General features: G+C 43.2%; 1 protein-coding gene across 17 annotated transcripts in view; it reads right to left on the bottom strand.

Annotated features, from left to right (window-relative positions):
• Positions 1-259: 259 nt before the first annotated feature.
• itpr1b (inositol 1,4,5-trisphosphate receptor, type 1b) overlaps positions 260-20,163 on the bottom strand; it is a 118,568-nt gene continuing 98,664 nt past the window's right edge. For all 17 annotated transcript variants that reach the window (XM_079510905.1, XM_079510919.1, XM_079510916.1 and 14 more), the window contains 7 exons: positions 19,642-19,831; positions 19,077-19,169; positions 17,873-18,030; positions 17,378-17,543; positions 15,170-15,330; positions 3,469-3,630; positions 260-1,618 (listed from right to left, as the gene is read on the bottom strand). In XM_079510905.1, the coding sequence (XP_079367031.1) occupies positions 1,532-1,618; positions 3,469-3,630; positions 15,170-15,330; positions 17,378-17,543; positions 17,873-18,030; positions 19,077-19,169; positions 19,642-19,831 (1,017 nt within the window). In that variant the 3' untranslated portion in view covers positions 260-1,531. The remainder of the gene's footprint in view (positions 1,619-3,468; positions 3,631-15,169; positions 15,331-17,377; positions 17,544-17,872; positions 18,031-19,076; positions 19,170-19,641; positions 19,832-20,163) is intronic.

The following is a 20,163-nucleotide window of genomic DNA, read 5'->3' as shown; positions in this document are numbered from 1 at the left end:
ACACACACACACACACACACACACACACACACACACACACACACACACACACACACACACACACACACACACACACACACACACACACACACACACACACACACACACACACACACACACACACACACACACACACACAAAGTGTGTACAAATATTTGAAAAGTACATTTCAAGTTGTGTACAATATAGATATCTAATAGACCTAAAGTAACACAGTGTGTTCTGTGTTATCACTGCAAGTAAAGGATAATTACACCAGTTAATAAATAATTCTACTTTAATATATAAATTGACAAAAGCTTTTCTTACTTATATGAACATTCATTTTCAGCAACACTTCCCCCCGATGTTATTAGTTATTGTATATGCATTTCTTTACAGGAGACAGGTCCCTATACAAAAGCAATGGTTTGGGCAACAGAATCTATGTACAAATAACACGTAATCGCCTTTCCTCAAATGAAAAAGAAAATCAAACAAATTTCCTAATTGCATATCTATGCATTACTGTGGAACATTAAAGACAAAAACTATGCATAAATAACACATTTATATCAAACTCAATAAGGGACAACTCTTTCAGGCACAAATGGAACATTTCTGCTGTAACACAGGAGAAATAAGAGAAATTACACGACATCTTTTACAAAACATAATGTAAATATGACTCCTGGGCATATTGCAGGTGCATGACAGATTCTGTTTCTAGTTTTGATTGATGAGCATATCCTAAATGTATTTTAGATCCAAATTAAATAACAAAAGTAAATATGCCATAAAATATGTGAGCATTGACACAGAATGCTGTTGGATTTACACAGGCGAGAGAAAACACCATACATATTGCTTTCACACAATATACTACCTCTATTTAGTGCTTTTAAGACATTAGAAGTAGGACAATTCTAATAAATAAGAAATAAAAATAAGTAAAATTAGGCAGGCCAACATCTTAATTATCTCATTTTCTTCTTAAATAAAGACAAAACCAAGAGGTCTCTATTTTACCCAAAGACAAAAACAAACAAAAACAGAAATAATTGGGTCTCACTATGAAGTAAGACATGGATTACCAAACTTAAATCTACATAGCAACAATGTTGCATATTTAAGTTTTGATATTGCACAAAATACAAAAGTGAGATGTTAAATACTGCTTGTTATACAGGTAGTATACATAGAAAACAAGCCTCAGATGGGACTATATCTTGCTGTCCAATCGGTTCTGTTGTTTCAAGTTAAACCCAGTAAAGGCCATGTAATGACAAATCCAATTAATACATAGTAAACATTTGGCACCAGTGCTAAATAGATTGAATAGTGGGGCTGTGTTGAATCTTTTCATCTAGAACCTGCATGGGAGTAAATTAGCAACATATTGACTATCACTACTAATGTACTCACACACTCACTCTGTAGTAGCTACAGTATACATAATGTGGCACCTCTGATTAATGACTCTGCTCTTTGTCCACTATGTTCAGGTGCATCAGGGCCGGCCCGTTTGGGTAAACTGGAGGAGATGTTGACCTTATGCAGGCTGTTGAGGATTGACATTCATGTGTTGAGGATGTCCTAGTAGGCCAATTCGTTGCTTCTGTTTCCTCTGTTCTGTCATCTAAAGGGGAAAAAGGAGAAAAGAAATTCAGACAGACATTCAGTATATTACCCGGGTCTTAAAGCAGTCAAGCCCAACTGCAGTGCCTGTCCACTGTCTATATGAATCCAATTCCACTGAACTATAGGTTACGGTCTGCCTGTTTGTCACCTCAGAGGTTGTGTTTTGCACCGTCATATTTCTAGTTTTGAGAATCTTGCCATCCATGCAAACACTACCCCACACTTAACAGAAAGCAAACAGTGAAAGAATTCCGAAGTATTGTTGGCCTACTCATTAGACTCTGACGAAAGCCAAAGTACATACTGATACTGTACTAATACAGAAAGTCAGTTGAAAGAAAATTTCAAGTGATCAAGAAAAAAGCCTGTGAGTCATATAGTAAGTCAGTTTTTAATCTTTATATATCAACAGGAACATGCATGGGGTTTTCAGTGAGGTACGTATAACATCAAGTGATGCGATGGTGCATCATTGAAAGACAATAATGTCAAAGGTGAGAGGAAAGCGTGGTCCTGAAATGAGTATTTTAAGAGACATAATCCTATCTCGAAGGAAGTGTTCGAAATCTTCTTCTTTTTAAAAAAAATGGTCACTGTTTGAACTCTGTTAATGCCAGAATGTCGGCCTATTTTATACACTAATTAAGGCAATTTTCTTTGGAATGATATAACACAGGGAACCTTTGTTTGGTCTTTTTCTTTGGCTTACAATTTATATTTTGGGTTCTAATATAGTATGAGTGTCACAGGGTATACTCAAGATCACCAAGGACATTGAACCTGTTTTATGGATTTAATGGAAATGTTTAAGTAAGAATTGACAGATATATCTGTGCAACTGCACTGGAAGGAACTTTATTGGAATTGCATAGACGCAAACAAACTAAATTGAGTACTGTAGAAAACCCATAATTTATTTTAAACGACGTGATGCAACAATTATTTGGAATGAAGTGTGAATGATGCAACAATCATTTGAATTAGCCCCTGTCTGGGTCAAAACATCACAGAACATTCACTTCCTCATTTCAACAGTGAATTCACTTTTACAGTTCTGTTTACGAGATACTGTTTGACAGGCCAATGCTTGAATGTGGAAATTACTTGATATGGCATTAAGGTGATGAATATTTTAATTCCATTGTTTTCCAATTGCACTAATATTTTAGAAAAAAATAAAATTAAAACAAAAAACTCACTAATGGGATCTTTACAGTAGGCCTAAATAAATCCAGATTAGACTTAAAGCCCAGTGTTGGCAGAAAACATACAGTAGTGAGTCGTCCTATTAGAATGGTTGAATTGAATTTAAATGGTCACAATTGTAGCCTATAAAAACCAATTGTTCCACAATCCAGTCTGATCAAAATGTAGTTGATACCTTTCCTAACAATGTTTTCCTAAACCCCTTACTCAACATATTCAGGGAAAAGACTTGTTCAAAAATATACTGTCTCCTCAACAAGCCCACAATGAGGTGCATGCATACTGTCTCCTCAACAAGCCCACAATGAGGTGCATGCATACTGTCTCCTCAACAAGCCCACAATGAGGTGCATGCATACTGTCTCCTCAACAAGCCCACAATGAGGTGCATGCATACTGTCTCCTCAACAAGCCCACAATGAGGTGCATGCATACTCATGTCCTCGACCCATGAGCGGTGTTATGCACTATGACTCATTGCATTCTGCTTTTAGTAAGCTCTGGATCTGAAGAGCAAGCAGCTGCTGCAATAAACATACCCTGAGTGATGCTTGTTATGCATATCAATAATCAACGTCGCTGATCATCTCTCAAAAATACAGGGGCCAGTGTGCGTGCGGTCTGGTGTGAGACATGTCAAACCTGTTCTTTTAGTTCGGTCAGCTGCCCTGAGAGGTTGGACACCAGTTTCATGGTAGACTCCAGTTTCTCCTGCAGACTCCTGATCTCATTTTGTTCTCCGTCTGCATCACTGCTGACCAGGGACATGGCTCTCATCCGAGGGAACCAGTCCAGGTTGTGTTCCTGGGTCAACAGAAACATGCAAGGTTGGGATTGTTAGGTCACACATACTTCGTTGAAATCGTCACGAGAGCAAAAAAACAAATCAAAGGTGAGAGGAAAGAGTGGTCCTGAAATGAGTATTTTAAGAGACATAATCCTATCTCGAAGGAAGTGTTCGAAATCTTCTTCTTTTTTTAAAAATGGTCACTGTTTGAACTCTGTTAACCCATTTTGACCTGAGATCAGATTCTAAAAATGTCTTCTACATCCTGACAGTTTTCTGAAAAAGCTATGTTTCTATGTCAGTCGTTCTTAAAAACGACTGACATAGAAATTACATAGAAATAGCAGATCTACAAGCTCGTAGCGCGCCACTCGGTGGCGCGCTATGAGCTTGTAGATCTGCTATTTCTCAATAGCTAAAGCATAACATAACGCTGGGTCAACAGAAACATGCAAGGTTGTGATTGTTAGGTCACACATACTTACATAAATCGTCACGAGAGCAAAAAAACAAAACATTATGTTTTTTCATATATATTTATAATAAATTGTTGTAAATGTGTGCATTTTTAGGAAGTGCTTATTCAATTACATTTCCCAAGTATACTGGGCAAAAACTTTAATTCCATGGACATTGCCCTAAATATTACATTACTAATGATCAAGTATTTGCTAGTGACTTTTAGTTGGCCTCTTAGACCGTTTTTCTACAAAAGACCCTCTCTTAGATTCTTTATTTCTGTGCACAGTGATATCAAGCCTATTCTAAAAGTGCATTCCAACTAATCTTAGGGGACTTTCCATATTAAAATCACGTGGATGTCAAGGGGCACCCTAGTAATCCCTCCACCCATTTAACAAATTCCACTTATCTCTGACATCAGTTATTTTGTGTATAGTCTCATTATAGTCAAAGACATTGCCTGCTATTCATTTCTGCCATCGAGACACAACTTGGCATGGCAATTTATGAAAATCCAAGATGGAGATAGTCTTCATTTAATTATGCCTGCAGGATCTCACATGAAAACTGTTTATGTGTTGGTGACATTGGAATAAACACACATTACCTCATAACCCCAAGTTGAAATGAAGCATGCTACACAGCAAAGTCCTGAAAATGTACAAGGGTCCCTTTGGTTCCATTTGTACACTCAAGTGAACGTTTACTGGGTAATCACAGGGTCATTATGTTCTGACATTTATGGGGAAGTAACTTAAAGTAATTTGGTAGAAGAAATACAAGTAATCACAATATAACTTACAGGATAAACACATAAAAGTGTAATGAAACACTTCTGTTTCCAATGTGGTCCTGACTGTCTCTCTGGGTGACAGTCACTCACCAAAATGATTAGTGACGGTCTCTCTCTTGCTAAAACCAAAGTTTTCTTGGCCATAGGCACACTCTCTCGCTCGACTGCAAAGCTCCAACGTCATGACGCTAACCGGTACAGTGTGGTTCAATGTGGGGTAATGCCGCCAATACATTGTAGTGAAAAATACTATGAAGCTTCCCATCAAATTGCCAAAAATACCACCACCATACAAGATCTGTGAACGTTTTCAAATGACATGACAATCAAAGATACTCACTAGTACATATTGCCTGCATTTCAGCCAAGTGAAAAAAGGCACAGAATTGTATTTTCTCTGATGGAAGTAATTCGCTAAATTTGATAATAATAATAATGGATTGCATTTTTATAGCGCTTTTCTATGCACTACGTGCTTACTCAAAGCACTTTACAATGGCCCATCCATTCATACATTGGGAAGTGAAGCGGTGAACAGTCAACGCCAGCGTCCTCACTCCCCACATTCACACACCAATGGTGGCAACCACTGGAGGAAAGGTGGGGTTCAGTGTCTTGCCCAAGGACACTTCAACATGAGTCACCACGCACGGCTGCAACACCACCATAAAGTATGCCGATGACACCACACTCATGGGGATGATCACAGATGCCAGCGAGACGGCCTACAGAGACGAGGTCAATAAACTCGCACTATGGTGTCGGGAGAACAACCTAGCTCTCAACGCTGGAAAGACGAAAGAGCTAATTGTGGACTTCAGGAGACAGAGGAGCGAGCACGCACCAATCTATATAGATGGAGTCGCAGTGGAGCGCGTCAGCGAGTTCAAGTTCCTTGGCACACACATTGATGAGGACCTCATGTGGTAAAAAAGGCACAACAACGCCTGTACTGCCTACAGCGCTTGAAAAAGTTCAAGGTCAGCCCCCGTATCTTGAGGTCGTTCTATAACTGCACCATTGAGAGCATCCTAACAGGTGGAAGCATTGTGTGGTACGGGAGCTGCACTGTCTGCCAGCAGAAGGCACTACAGAGGGTAGTGAAAGCAGCCCAGCGTATCATTGGAGGTGAGCTTCCCTCCCTCCAGGGAATATACGAAAGCCGATGCGTGGCCAAGGCGAAACGGATTGTTAAAGATGTGCATCATCCCAGCAACAGCCTGTTTGAGCCATGTAGGCGGCCACGGCCAAGCAACCGGTTCCTCAGCCTCGCCAGCCGCACACAGAGACTATGGAACACGTTCTTCTTCTCCGCCATCAGACTCATGAACAGACACTGAACACTACAAGGCCCGGACTATATGGCAATATGTCTAAGGCCTTCTGCATTTTTGCACCTGTGATCTTGCACTTTCAGTAGTTGTGTACTTTAGAGATGTTAGTTTTAACCTGCACTTAGTTCTTTATACAGATTATTTGACACTAGACTGTAGCTGTTGTATGGTCTTTTAACGCACAATGAATTTCACGTGCCTTTTACCCTGTAACTGGTATTGTTGACAATAAAGTTGAACCTTGAACCTTGAACATGTGGACAGGAGGAGCCGGGATTCGACCCGCCGACCCACGGATCATTGGACGACGTGCTCTACCTCCTGAGCCACAGCCGCCCCGATACTGCACTCTGATGCTGGACTCATGGCAAAGAACTCGACTCTGATACTGGACTCATGGCAAAGAACTTATCCAAAAAAGAACAAGTGTGAATAGCACTAATACTATAGTGACAATGGTGTTATGTGCTCTTGGTTTATTGTGATGTTTAGTATATCACAAATTAAAAACCTTTACTACAAATACCATCCTTTAACTGACTGTGTTATGTAAGTAGTGCAAGCAAGCATTTGCTTACGATACCCTTCTCGCTTGCGATATAAGCAGAAGGAAGTATCCGAATGAGTGTGCGCATTTGTGGGGGCGCTTATATACCGGGTGCGCCCTACGTCATGACCCATTCCTATAAAATAGTACTAAAATAGTACACCAAAAGGGGTTCCCGCCCTACAGATGTGACTACATATTTATAATTATGGTTAATTATCATTGTTTTTTCATGTGCTAGAATCTTTTACAAATGGAAAAGAATAACTAACGAGTAGCTGTTGTGCCAAAGGCCACTTGGCTACATTCTTTCACCCTTCTATCTCCTCCAGCACTAGGCCACACATACCACTCTTATTGTGAATAGTGTGAACCTGTCTGTAAATAAGCTAAGGTCATGTGAATGAGTCTATCTTGCAGACGTTTTAAATGTATAAACCTGATACCGTTACTAAGCTAAGGTGCACAATCAATCAGCCTCTTGCGTTAAAGCCAGAGCATAGCTGCTGATTGTGGGCAGTCTCGGTGAATGGGAAGGTGCAGCATAGCACCTGCCGTGGCTACTGCCAGCGCAGTGCTGCAAAACTGGGCTGAAAAAGTCCCTGGGTTTCAGTGGTTGAGTTTTGGTGTGGTGACCATAATGCACCACAAATCAATCCTGGGTCAGACAGGAGGCCAAGGGGAATCACACAGCACAAGATACTCATTCTGAAAGGAGAGGACGGCTATAAGCAAATTACACTCCATGCAATTGCAGACATATGTTTATTATTCGTTGTACATTGTAATACTATGAAGTGACGATACACTCACTTATATGAACTTCGACAGGTGTAAAGAAAGTTTGTTATGTATGACCTCAGATAAAAATCAAAAAGCAGGACAATGGTCAGGAATCATAAAATGAACAGCTGAAATGCAATATTTTTTCTAATACCATTTAGTCAAATGTGTCTTCAGCAAAAAGCCCAGTTCCCTGTTTTGAATCTGAATAGCAACCATAGCATGTATTTGACTGCTCCTGGCTTTAGTGGCTCACCAACTTCCCTTCCATTGTAATTACAAGTGAAAACACTTCCAGTAAAATGTCAAGGGTGTTGTCATGTCATGACCTAAGACCACGCCACACATCGGTTCAATGGAAATGAGCCAAATGACGGAACCATATTTCATTTGTAAAACCGCACGGGCCATGACAGAGAAACAGGACGTGCTGTGGTTCAAGCAGCTACACAAACGTCACAATCCAGCCACAAGCCACCTGACAAAGCCCACTATCTCTACAACCTGCTGATGCAAATTCATTTGAAAATAAATGTATTCCCTTCAAAAAATTCTAATAGTAAAATGTTTTACACACAGTGCCATAGGTGGTATATTTTCTACAATGAGTTCAAAATGTAATTGAGGCGTCTTGAAGTTTTGGATGCAATAATAATGAGGGCAACGGAGTGTGGTAGTGTAGAACTGAGCTAAACACCATCCATTTTACGCCTTCAACCTGACACTTCAGCCAGAACCTTCCTGCATTGACGTCAGCCCCAGTCATTGTCAGAGTACTTGTACACCCCCTGCTCTCCACATCACTGCGGCATCAGACGACTAAAAACACCACACTGTGTGAGTAAATATGATGTCTAAGAAACAAATCATGTGTTACAAATTACATTATTACAAATATAAAAGGCTGCAGGTCTACAAGCCATGGAATATGTCAGATTAAAGATTTTGCTCTTGCATTCTGAGCAAATGATTATCTTGCCAATAGTTTTGCAATGATGTTCACTTTATTACATATTTGTGTATATCGTTTATCTGTATAACTACTGTATATAGTCCTATTTGTAGTACTAACTACATCATATATTACACAGATTTTTGAATTTGAAAATAAGCTTTTCTGAACAATATCAACATGGCTTAATATCAAGCCACTTCTTATGACACTTGGACAGTTCAAAATCACTTAACTCCACGACCTGATGAATCTGAACAATACTGCCTAAAGGTGGGTGAGATTATACACAAAATAAGTCTCCTAAAGAACGTCTTGTCAATTTAAAAAAGGAATATTCTGGGCGCCTGTTGGCCTAGTGGTCCAAGCACATGCCACATATAGGCTCTGGCCTGACAGCGCTATATATATTTATTATATCTATTATATTTATGAATATATATATATATATTTTTTTAAGAGTAAAGAGAGCCTACTGTCAGCTGTCCAGCAGTCCAAATATTATTAAATAAAATTTCAGAATGGTAGACCTGAGGCGTGGCACATCTATGCACGGAATGTCTATGTTCACAGGCTTCTGTGTGCGGCCTAGAGGGCATCTGAGCATGTGCGGCACTACAAGTCTTACACTAAATGCGTTCGGGAAACCCAGCCAATGTGGGAATCTGACTGAATCAGTGACTGACTGACTGACTGACTGACTGACTCTCCATTGTTGAAGTAGGCATGCATGACAGTCACTCCCTATCCCTACTGCAAACAGCCAGTGATGTGCCAGTATCCAATTTACATGTTCGGTTTCCTGACAAACAACATGGAAACGTATGCTACTCCATAGTCCCACGGTCAGTGACGTAAAGGTATTTCATATTTGTCCAGACGAGTTAATTCAGTTCAAAGGTGGCTTAATTAAGTAAACTAGAACTCTCTAGCGCCACGCCACACCATCCAGGTGGCCAGTTGGTGGCCACTCGTCCAGGTGCCCACTTATCCAGGTGGCCACTCATCTGTCCCTTGTGGTCAGTTGGTTTTGGTTGCCAGCTGTCCAAGTGACCAAGTGCTGTGTGTGTGTGTGTGTGTGTGTGTGTGTGTGTGTGTGTGTGTGTGTGTGTGTGTGTGTGTGTGTGTGTGTGTGTGTGTGTGTGTGTGTGCCTTATGAATAGTGGGCGAGCAGTCACGTCTGACTATTGGCATGTCGGACTATTGGCTGTCGGAGTCAAGGTTCAACTCAAGGTTCAAGGTCAAGGTTCAACTTTATTGTCAACAATACCAGTTACAGGGTAAAAGGAATGTGAAATTAATTGTGCGTTAAAAGACCATACAAGAGCTACAGTCTAGTGTCAAATAATCTGTATAAAGAACTAAGTGCAGGTTAAAACTAACATCTCTAAAGTACACAACTACTGAAAGTGCAAGATCACAGGTGCAAAAATGCAGAAGGCCTTAGACATATTGCCATATAGTCCGGGCCTTGTAGTGTCTGTTCATGAGTCTGATGGCGGAGAAGAAGAACGTGTTCCATAGTCTCTGTGTGCGGCTGGCGAGGCTGAGGAACCGGTTGCCTGGCCGTGGCCGCCTAGATGGCTCAAACAGGCTGTTGCTGGGATGATGCACATCTTTAACAATCCGTTTTGCCTTGGCCACGCATCGGCTTTCGTATATTCCCTGGAGGGAGGGAAGCTCACCTCCAATGATACGCTGGGCTGCTTTCACTACCCTCTGTAGTGCCTTCTGCTGGCGGACAGTGCAGCTCCCGTACCACACAATGCTTCCACCTGTTAGGATGCTCTCAATGGTGCAGTTATAGAACGACCTCAAGATACGGGGGCTGACCTTGAACTTTTTCAAGCGCCGTAGGCAGTACAGGCGTTGTTGTGCCTTTTTTACCACATGAGTGGTGTGAGTAGCCCACTTAAGGTCCTCATCAATGTGTGTGCCAAGGAACTTGAACTCGCTGACGCGCTCCACTGCGACTCCATCTATATAGATTGGTGCATGCTCGCTCCTCTGTCTCCTGAAGTCCACAATTAGCTCTTTCGTCTTTCCAGCGTTGAGAGCTAGGTTGTTCTCCCGACACCATAGTGCGAGTTTATTGACCTCGTCTCTGTAGGCCGTCTCGCTGGCATCTGTGATCATTCCCATGAGTGTGGTGTCATCGGCATACTTTATGATGGTGTTGCAGCCGGGCGTGGTGACACAGTCATGTGTGTATAAAGAGTACAAGAGGGGGCTGAGCACAGCCTTGGGGTGCACCAGTGTTGAGGGTCATTGGGTCGGATGTTATGTTCCCCATCCGCACCACCTGAGCACGGTTTGACAAGAAGTCCAGTATCCACCTGCACATGGTTGGGTGCATGCCTAGGTCTCTGAGCTTCATGTCCAGTCTTGCAGGGACAATTGTGTTGAAGGCGGAGCTGAAGTCCACAAACAGCATTCGCACATATCTGTTGTTGCTCCCTCTCTTGTCCAAGTGAGTGAGGGCGGTGTGGAGAGCCATGGCCACTGCGTCATCCGTAGATCTGTTTTTCCGGTATGCAAACTGGCATGGATCCAGTGTAGCGGGCAGGACCGAGCAGATGTGATCTCTCACTAGCCTCTCAAAACACTTGCTGAAAATTGGTGTTAAGGCAACAGGTCTCCAGTCATTGTAACATGATGTATTTGTACGCTTGGGTACCGGTACAATGGTGGACCTTTTGAAGCCAGCAGGAACCACAGCTTGGGAGAGGGAGAGATTGAATATGTCTGTGAACACACCAGCCAGCTGACTTTAAGGACACGACCTGGAGTCTTAGTACGTTGGACAATTGGACTCTGAGTACATTGGCATGTCGGACTATACGAGTAAGTATGACAGTTGCATGGATGCAAGGTAGTGCGTTGGGTTACCTATGTCATGCAGTAGGCATTGTGCATGGAGACGTGTGCAAACAGAGTGGTTTGGTAGGAGAAGGCGGACAAAGGCGGTCGAAGGCGGACGGATAAACGGGCGCGCACCTTTCAATTAGGGTAGCAAGATGGACATAAAGTCTAAACAGGAATGCACTCCATTGGTCTCCTTTTGCAATTTGACACCAAAGGTGTCAGTAAAATGATTGATTATTCCTTTCCTACCCTATATCGCCTCCATCAATTTTAACCTTGCACTTTCACTTGCTGTGAATAAGTCAAGTATCTTTAATTGCAACAACGGAGGGTGGGAAGTAAAGTCTGTTCACTCTGTTACTTCATAGTTGGCATTGGCTCGCTCGGGTGTGTGATGTCACTATTTTACTGTTTATTTCATTGGCCCGTTTGACTGTCAAGGGTTCAGCCAGAGACCGAACTGTCAAAACGTCAAACTTGCATATGAGCGCGTGAGACCAGTATTTGTTGAACAACACAATCAGGGGTAGCATCTTTTCCACATATTTTGTGGAAAACTTAATTAGCTATAAGTAATGTAAGACCCAGCATGAAAAAAGGGAATCTGAGGGCTGTTAAAGATGACTTGATCAGTTGGTGGGTAATTGGGGTCTTTCACACCATGCATACCCTCTCTGCTAGGAGTCTCCTTAAATCTGGCGTGTCCCTGACAAGCTCAGTGTAGCTCAGTGGGGTCAAAGGTTAATGTGAGGAAGGATGGGGTGGGGTGAAGGGTTAATCTCAAATCAGGTGGTTCCTCACAAGACTTAGGAGCAGCCCACCACAAAGGAAGGCATTAGGAATTAGGTCTCGAGGAGGGAGGCTAGGGACCTGGGACAGATAGCAACACACGCATGGTAGAAAGTGATACATTCTGAAGTAGGGATGCTTTCCTTTAGTTTGGAGGATTCATTTTTTACACAAACGGAAAGATACATATCTTGGATTAATCTATCCATGCAGACGGTTTTAACAAGGAAATATTATATTACTAATGCATTCTTCACTTAGGCCATATGTCAAACATATACGTCTTTGTAAAAAGAAAGGGGTGGGAATTTTAGCCTTGAAAGCGGACAAATCTGACAGAGCAAAATCATTCCGTTATGACACTGACCATTCCAGGCTAGGAGTCCATGGGCCCAGACCATTCCAGGCTAGGAATCCATGGGCCCAGACCATTCCAGGCTAGGAATCCATGGGCCCAGAGCAGTCATTGGCTACAGCAAGCAGACATGGCTGGGGTTTCCCCACACTGCTCAGCAGCAATCATGAGGTTACCTCCTGGTCTGGCAGTCATCGGACAATGTGCAATAGGGTGGTGTGTGTGTGTGTGTGTGTGTGTGTGTGTGTGTGTGTGTGTGTGTGTGTGTGTGTGCGCGCGCGCGCGTGTTGACTAAGCCTAGGCATGGCTGCTTTGGGAGATTAACACATACCATGCCACCGGCAGGGCAGGCTCTGTTTGAATGTTAATTCTCCGTACACAAAGCTGACAGATGTGATAAGACTTTGGAGAGATTCAAGGTCACGGAGGCAGGGATTACATAATGCAATGAGGGTGCTCCTGAGTCCTGGGCCAAATGAGGCAAGGAGTTATTGCCAATCACTTGAAAATAGAAAGAAAGAAAAAGCAGCTACTGTACAGTCATCAAACTCCCTCCAAACCCATTGCACCTTATAAACGATCAGTTAACCTTGTAAAATCACACAGTGGTAAAGTAGCTGCCCACCACCACAGAATCTGGGAGTTCATTTGAATCCACCGTGGTGCATCTGGATTTGTCGAGTGTCTATATCAGGGGTGTCCAAACCTTTTTCAAAGGGGGCCATATTAGAAAATATTAAATCACCCAAGGGCCGACTACATTACCAAATACAACCAGATGTGCAAGGTAAAAAATGAAATAAAATAGCCTGTCTTTGACCCCTTAAGAATGAGACAACAAGGAACAAAAAATCCTGACAAATTATACTCTGGGAAATGCCCAGGTGAATGAATGCCCAGGTGATTTAAAAACTTCACTGTAAAAATGTCCCATACTGTTGGGCAAGCCGTTCACAATACAATTCAGGTATGAAGCCGTGGGTCGCATACAATTCTTCCCCAGGCCGCATTTGGACACCCATGGTCTATGGTCTATAGAAACACAATTGGTCCATGTTCTGGGTAGGGAAGCCGGGCGGGGAGGGTGATAATTGTTACGGCATGTAATCCTACAGGCTGGGGTGGCATCGATCAGCAGGGAATGTTGGATAGGAGTAGCAGCACAGAGGCTCTAGTCTACATCCTCCCGGTGGGGGCTCCTCGTGAGTCAGTAGGATCATGCAACACACAGAAATGTGTGTGGGTTGTAATCATTGGTATAATGGCTAAATTAAGGAGAACAAATGGGTAAAAATGAAAAAAATAAAAACACTTGACACCTACAATGGTGTCTAGGTGTTATTGTGAGGCTCAGGCATGGTACGGTACATGAATAATATGAAGAAGACACCTACTGTACAGTAACATCATCTGCAGTTGGGTGCAGAGGCATGAAAGAGACCTATGCTTTTCTGGGCATAGAGGGGCGGACCATCTCCCGGCTGAGACCGGCGGGGACTTCCTATTGGTTCACCAACCTATGTGCCCGCCTCCCCACCCCCCCGCCCCCCTCTGCTCCCGAATCCACACAGTGGAGAACACTCACGTTGCCACATTTGGAGTGACACCCCTCTGCACTCCTATTGGTTAGCGAGAATACAAGGTTCACTCCGCTCGTATGCCAGTTCTCATGCATCTCTTCATCTCCTTTGAAACAAAACGCCTGTGGTTTCCGAGGCTAGGTGCAAAGTAGCAGAGCTCCATTTTCATGAGAAGGAATAAGATTGGGAATTGAGGAGTTGAATAAGCCCAGATATCTTACCTTCCTCCTGTGAGATGAACATGCAAATTTATGTTTCACATACCAATAACTGCTATTGGAGCCCTGCACTTATATTCACTCAAATTCACTGTTGATAGACTGTACATACCGGTACATGTATTACCAGATACTCACTGTTGAAGGCCTGGACATAAATTCTCACATTCACTCACTCGTGATTGATTGTACATTTATACTTCAATGACCATCAGCAGCCAATGTGGTATCTATGTGTATATATCTATGGAGTAAAACTATAGCCGATGCAAGCTGTCCGTCCAGAAAATGAGATCTAGTCTACGAGCCAAGGATAGTAGTCTAGGACTGTTGTTGGTGTCAGTTATAAAGATGGCTATGTCCGTCTCTTTCACATAGCGTGCATATCCATGCATGCACACAGTGAAGTTGTGGCTCGTTTCAAAGGTTATGCAACCACCATTCCAGTGTTCTACATTCATGAGTTAGCTATAACTGACCACACAATCAAAGGCTAAACTGATGACATTATGAATAACTTTCAATCCATGTTGCATCTAGCTTTTCAAGCTTCCCCACTTGATAATGCTGTATTCAAGTGGCACTTCCTGGTGGAAAGCCTTTGTACACTGTATATCCTACTGTATATCCTATGTGCACGCACATCCACTCTAAATGCCCAGGTACAGGACAAACAACAATTAGAAAAATAAAGTACATATTTATTCATTGCGGTCAACGTTTCAATCAATCAATCATCAATCATTTAGATCAGGAATTTAGACATTCGAAACATTGACAGCAATAATTGAATAGCGGAGCTTTTTCTACCCGTGCATTCGTTTGATGAAGTGAGTCCGCTGTGGGGGCACATTGACGACAACGGTACACATCCTTACCCTGATCATCTCGGCCACATAGCTCTCAGGGCCTGTGTACTCTGTGGAGTCCTTCACCTTCACCAGGACAATGAAGAACAGGTAGTGCCACATGTTGTGCTCCACTTTGATGTGCTCTTCAAAGGTTACCGTCTTGTTGTCAAACTTGTCTCTTTCCAAACCTGGGAGTGAAAGTATTATCAGTGAGTGCACATTGAAGGCCCATACATACATATATACAGTACAGACACATATACAGTATATATATACAATATATATAATATATATATACAATATATATATATATATATATATATATATATATATTATATATATATGAGAAACACTTTTGGCGTGGCAACAATGACATCATAAACAGTCAGTGGATGACTGTTGTGACCTTTCTCAGAATGACTGAACAACAAAACCAAGGGGAAGTAAGGCCATAAGGGGGCTGGCAGGCGTCACAGCATTCTAGACGTCTGCCCTTTCCACGTTTCCAGGTCAGTATGAAACCATCTTTAGATGCCAGTTCAACTAACTGAGGCCTGCAAAGACAGCATTTCGCCCATTTTTCTTCTATCCGAGCATACCTTGCATTTCAACCCTGACGGAATATTGTCGCAGAGATGATGGCAAATTATGGTGAAAATGATGTGAAGACATAGAGCATGTGTGATTGAGTATGCAGTGTAACATGTAGCCATATGGCAACAGGAAGAAAACACACTCCTCCACAGCAGCACCAGCCATGACTAACCAAGCATTCTGGGAAGAGGAGGTGGTTGTTGCGTTGTTTACTCTACCAAGAAAAACAGTCCCCATTTTGCAAGGCAGCCTCAATGCAATGTAATGCTGCAACGCAGCAGTCACACGCTAATGCAATGCTGCAACGCAGCAGTCACACGCTAATTCAATGCTGCAACGCAGCAGTCACACGCTCATTCAGGGGTGGTTTTTAGACCAGACCACTCCTTTGGTTTCTTTGTCACTGTCCGCAAAACAACCCATGTCAGTCAGAGTACTGTGGCAAATAAGAATTTAATCACTTTCAACCTGCCAAAGATTTCTGAAACCTTTAAAATAAATTGCAGATCTACAAACTCACAACATAACTGTGAGTATGCATACATTGCCTGTTTCTTTTTATTGTATAAAGCTTAACTGGTTAATCATAAGGCAAGTCTTTGTTATAACCTGCTATGCAGTGGAGAGATGAGAGTTTGGACTGTTGTGTGTGTGTGTGTGTGTGTGTGTGTGTGTGTGTGTGTGTAAATGGTGCATTTATATAGCGCCTTTATCCATAGATTGTGCATTACATTCACCCATTCACACACACATTCATACACCGATGGTGGCGGAAACCATGCAAGCCACCAACCAGCACATCAGGGGTTCAGAGTCTTGCTCAAGGACACTTCGACACTAACTCTGGGGGAGCCCGGGTTCGAACTGGCAACCTTGGGAACTGGCAACCTTGCGGTTACCATCCAGCCACTCTACCCCTGAGCCACCGCCGCCCCCTGTGTGTGTGTGTGTGTGTGTGTGTGTGTGTGTGTGTGTGTGTGTGTGTGTGTGTGTGTGTGTGTGTGTGTGTGCGCGTGCGAGAGAGAGGGAGGGAGCAGGGGGAAGTCGGGGGGTGGCTGTTGTGGGTGGCCTTGGCAGAAGACATTTTCCAAATTCAATAATACTAAATATTTCAAGTGCATGGTGTGTGCCTCACTCTGCTAAGGTGCAAGAATGGCTCTGACTCGATGGTATTTTTCTCGACCCATTTACGTGTATACCATATTTAGACCAGTGGGACTCCAATCCCAATGGTATAGGTAGGTAGATGGTTAGCCTGGAACTCACCTATGCTTTCTACGGCATAGGCAGCTCCCGGCAGGATCCGCCGGCAGAAACTGTGCGCAGCTGCTGGACATGAGACTAATTAATTAGAGCGACAGAGAGAGAGGAGTGTGTGTGTACGGGTGTGCGTGTGTGTGTGCGTCAATTAAACAAAGGTGCAGACGATCAGAAATCAGCAGAGAGTGATCGACGTTTGCGCTACTCTATGCCGAATTGAAGTGGACTCGGACCCAGACTTTTTTTTCCTCCCTGGAAATAAAAACGTCTGGGTTTCCGAGGCTAGTAGATCCCTGCAGACGGAAGTTGACCGCAGTCTCTTAACATCTGCCTGCAGGACTACACAGAGAAATGCATACGTATACACTGCAGATTACTCACCGCAGATAAAGCATGTCGTTTTCAGGACTTCCTCCTTCTTCTGCTTCTCACTCCTCAGGTCTGCGAAGGTATCGATGATGACACCAAAGATGAGATTCAGGACAATGATGATGACCATGAAGAAGAACAGAAGGTCGAAGATGACTCTGGCTGCAAACAAGGGTTCCTGTCAAAGGCAAAAAGAGGTGACGTGAAACATGAATGAAGATCCACCAACAACGAAGCATACAGTACACACACACACACACACACACACACACACACACACACACACACACACACACACACACACACACACACACACACACACACACACACACACACACACACACACACACACACACACACACACACACACACACACACACACACACACACACACACAAACACACAAAAAATGGACTTGTATGTATGTGTATATATATAGATTACCACTGTCTGGATTAGTACAGTAAATTGATGTGATTTGCACTGATCCTGTGCTTCATACCGTACCTCCTTAGATGGCCTCCGTAGGACATCCCCGACACCTCCTCCGCTCCTCAGGCCGTGACTTAACACAGTCACGATACACATGATCAGAGAGTCACACACTCGCTCCTTCTCCTCGATGACCATCGCTGATGGCTGCATTGGCTGGGAATGGAGGGCAGCTGTGGAGGGACAGCAACACGTTACACGCGTCATCATAATGTACAGTCAATCAATGGAGCATAAAGCCGGGTCCATTCTGTTTGCTCAGCATCCCTACTATTGTCCAGAAATAAGACAGTAGGATCTACAATGTCGACCTTGGGTCGCTTGTGGACGTCACAAACAACAGAAACTTTTGCCTAACAATGTCGATTTGAGTTGTTGAGGTGCACTGTTTGCCCAAATTCTGTTAGCCATGCTATGGAGTCCAGGCCAAACGGTACTATGACATCATATTGATGACATCAGAGTACTCCATATATGGGGACACTTCAGTACAACCACTGGTCCGATTGAATTAGACTAGTCGAACAGTTTCCATATATGGGTATATCGGTCGGACTGCCAGTTGTGGACAACTAGATTTGCATACTAACTGCATAAAACACACCTGATAATGAAGAATCCTTTATGGATTTAACCCATTCGCCAACTGGTTCGCCATACTGGAGGCAACTGGATATCCCACTGGGAAATTTCCCAAATCATCACCACGAAAACAAGTCAGCAGACCAGCATAATTAGCGGGGCATGGTGGTGATGGATAAAGAAACCTTGGTAAGGTCATGCTCCAGACGGTTTGTGGAATTTACATGGTTGGCTGATCACATTAAGGCAGTGCATGGATGATGGTGTTTTCTTCAGAGGTCAGACGGTTTTGTTAGAACCCACTGGTTGTGGTGAGACGTCCATGCCCTGGCTGAGAGGACCCCGTGACCTGCATGCGCTTGACAGTAATTAACCCCTGACCCCCCCCAACCACCTCAGCAGGTCTCAGCCCCAGTCCTAGACGCACAAGGAATGTATGCCCCTATGCTGCACGCAGCAGCCCTATAGTGCCCTCCAGAACATGTGTTCTGAAGGGTATGTTATTCATTTACACTCAAATGAACCCTTTGTCCCACAATGCCTCTAAGCACCTCGCTCCAACTAAGGGCACACATGTGCAGTCTAAGTCTATATATACACATACATTAATTCATAGGACAAACTGTAACATACTTACCATCCACCACAGCATCTGCTGAGCAGTTCTCTCCATTCTCTTTCCGACAGACTCCACCAGAGAGGAACTCTCCCACCATACTGGCCCCACTTTCTTCTCACGGGCAACATAGTAACGGAACAAAACATACTTAATTTTAAGTACACAAATAAGCTCTTTGATTGGAAAATCATTGTGGAATGAGTCAACCAATATACTTGCAAAGTGGTTACACGTAACACGTGGCACAAGCTCCTTTAGCATAATAAACTGCAGCTACCCCAGGGTGGGCATAGAGAGAGAGCAAATTGTATGACTTTTTATCTTTGCCCATCAATTGATTGAACAATTGAGAACATTTATTCTCTTCCTTTAAAGGCAACATATTCACTTTGACTGGCTATTCTTACAGACGCTCAGGGTCGGTTCATTCAGATAATCTGCAATACTGCAAGAAATACATGCTGCCTTGCAGCTTGAACTTGACTCAGGTCACTGAGGCCGGGTGAATTAGGTTCATTCCAGTCAAGGGAGCGTCATGTGACTCGAAGCGATGCAGTCATAGAAGAATGCTCTTGGAACGTACCAAGGGTCTTGTTGGGTATTCTGTCCACGGTCAGGATGAAGTCGTCTTGGAAGAAGATGTAGCCCACTATGGAGAAGAGGTAGACGAGGATGAGGGCCAGCACGGCCGTCAGGACAATGGAGCGGCCATTGCGGGTCACACTCTTTATGACGTTGAGAAGGGTCTCCTCCCGGTACACAAGGTCAAACAGCTGGGCCAGGACAAGAACAGAGTGGGACATTGGCACTTAACCACCTTCAACTTGGTGTCCCTGTTTTGTGCAAATCGTTATTGGCAACAATGTACAAAAAATGTGAACAATTTAAATTAAAGTTTGTACTGTAGATCAGCTATTTTTGTGTGACACCATCATTTGTCGAAGTATAAAATAGCGCTTAAGTGGCAAATAAAGAGGATTTTATATTGTGTGTATGTGTGAGTGTGTGTGTGTGTGTGTGTAAAGCCCAACACACACAGGTTGCGTAGCGTAGCAGCACAGTATCGACACGCGTGAAGTGCCGCCCATAAGCACCAACAGGACAA

Source organism: Electrona antarctica (genome assembly GCF_951216825.1).
Source record: "Electrona antarctica genome assembly, chromosome: 9".
In the NCBI taxonomy this organism is placed as follows: domain Eukaryota; kingdom Metazoa; phylum Chordata; class Actinopteri; order Myctophiformes; family Myctophidae; genus Electrona; species Electrona antarctica.
Note: the sequence above shows the minus strand (reverse complement) of the source record. Positions and strands in the feature narration are given on the sequence as shown.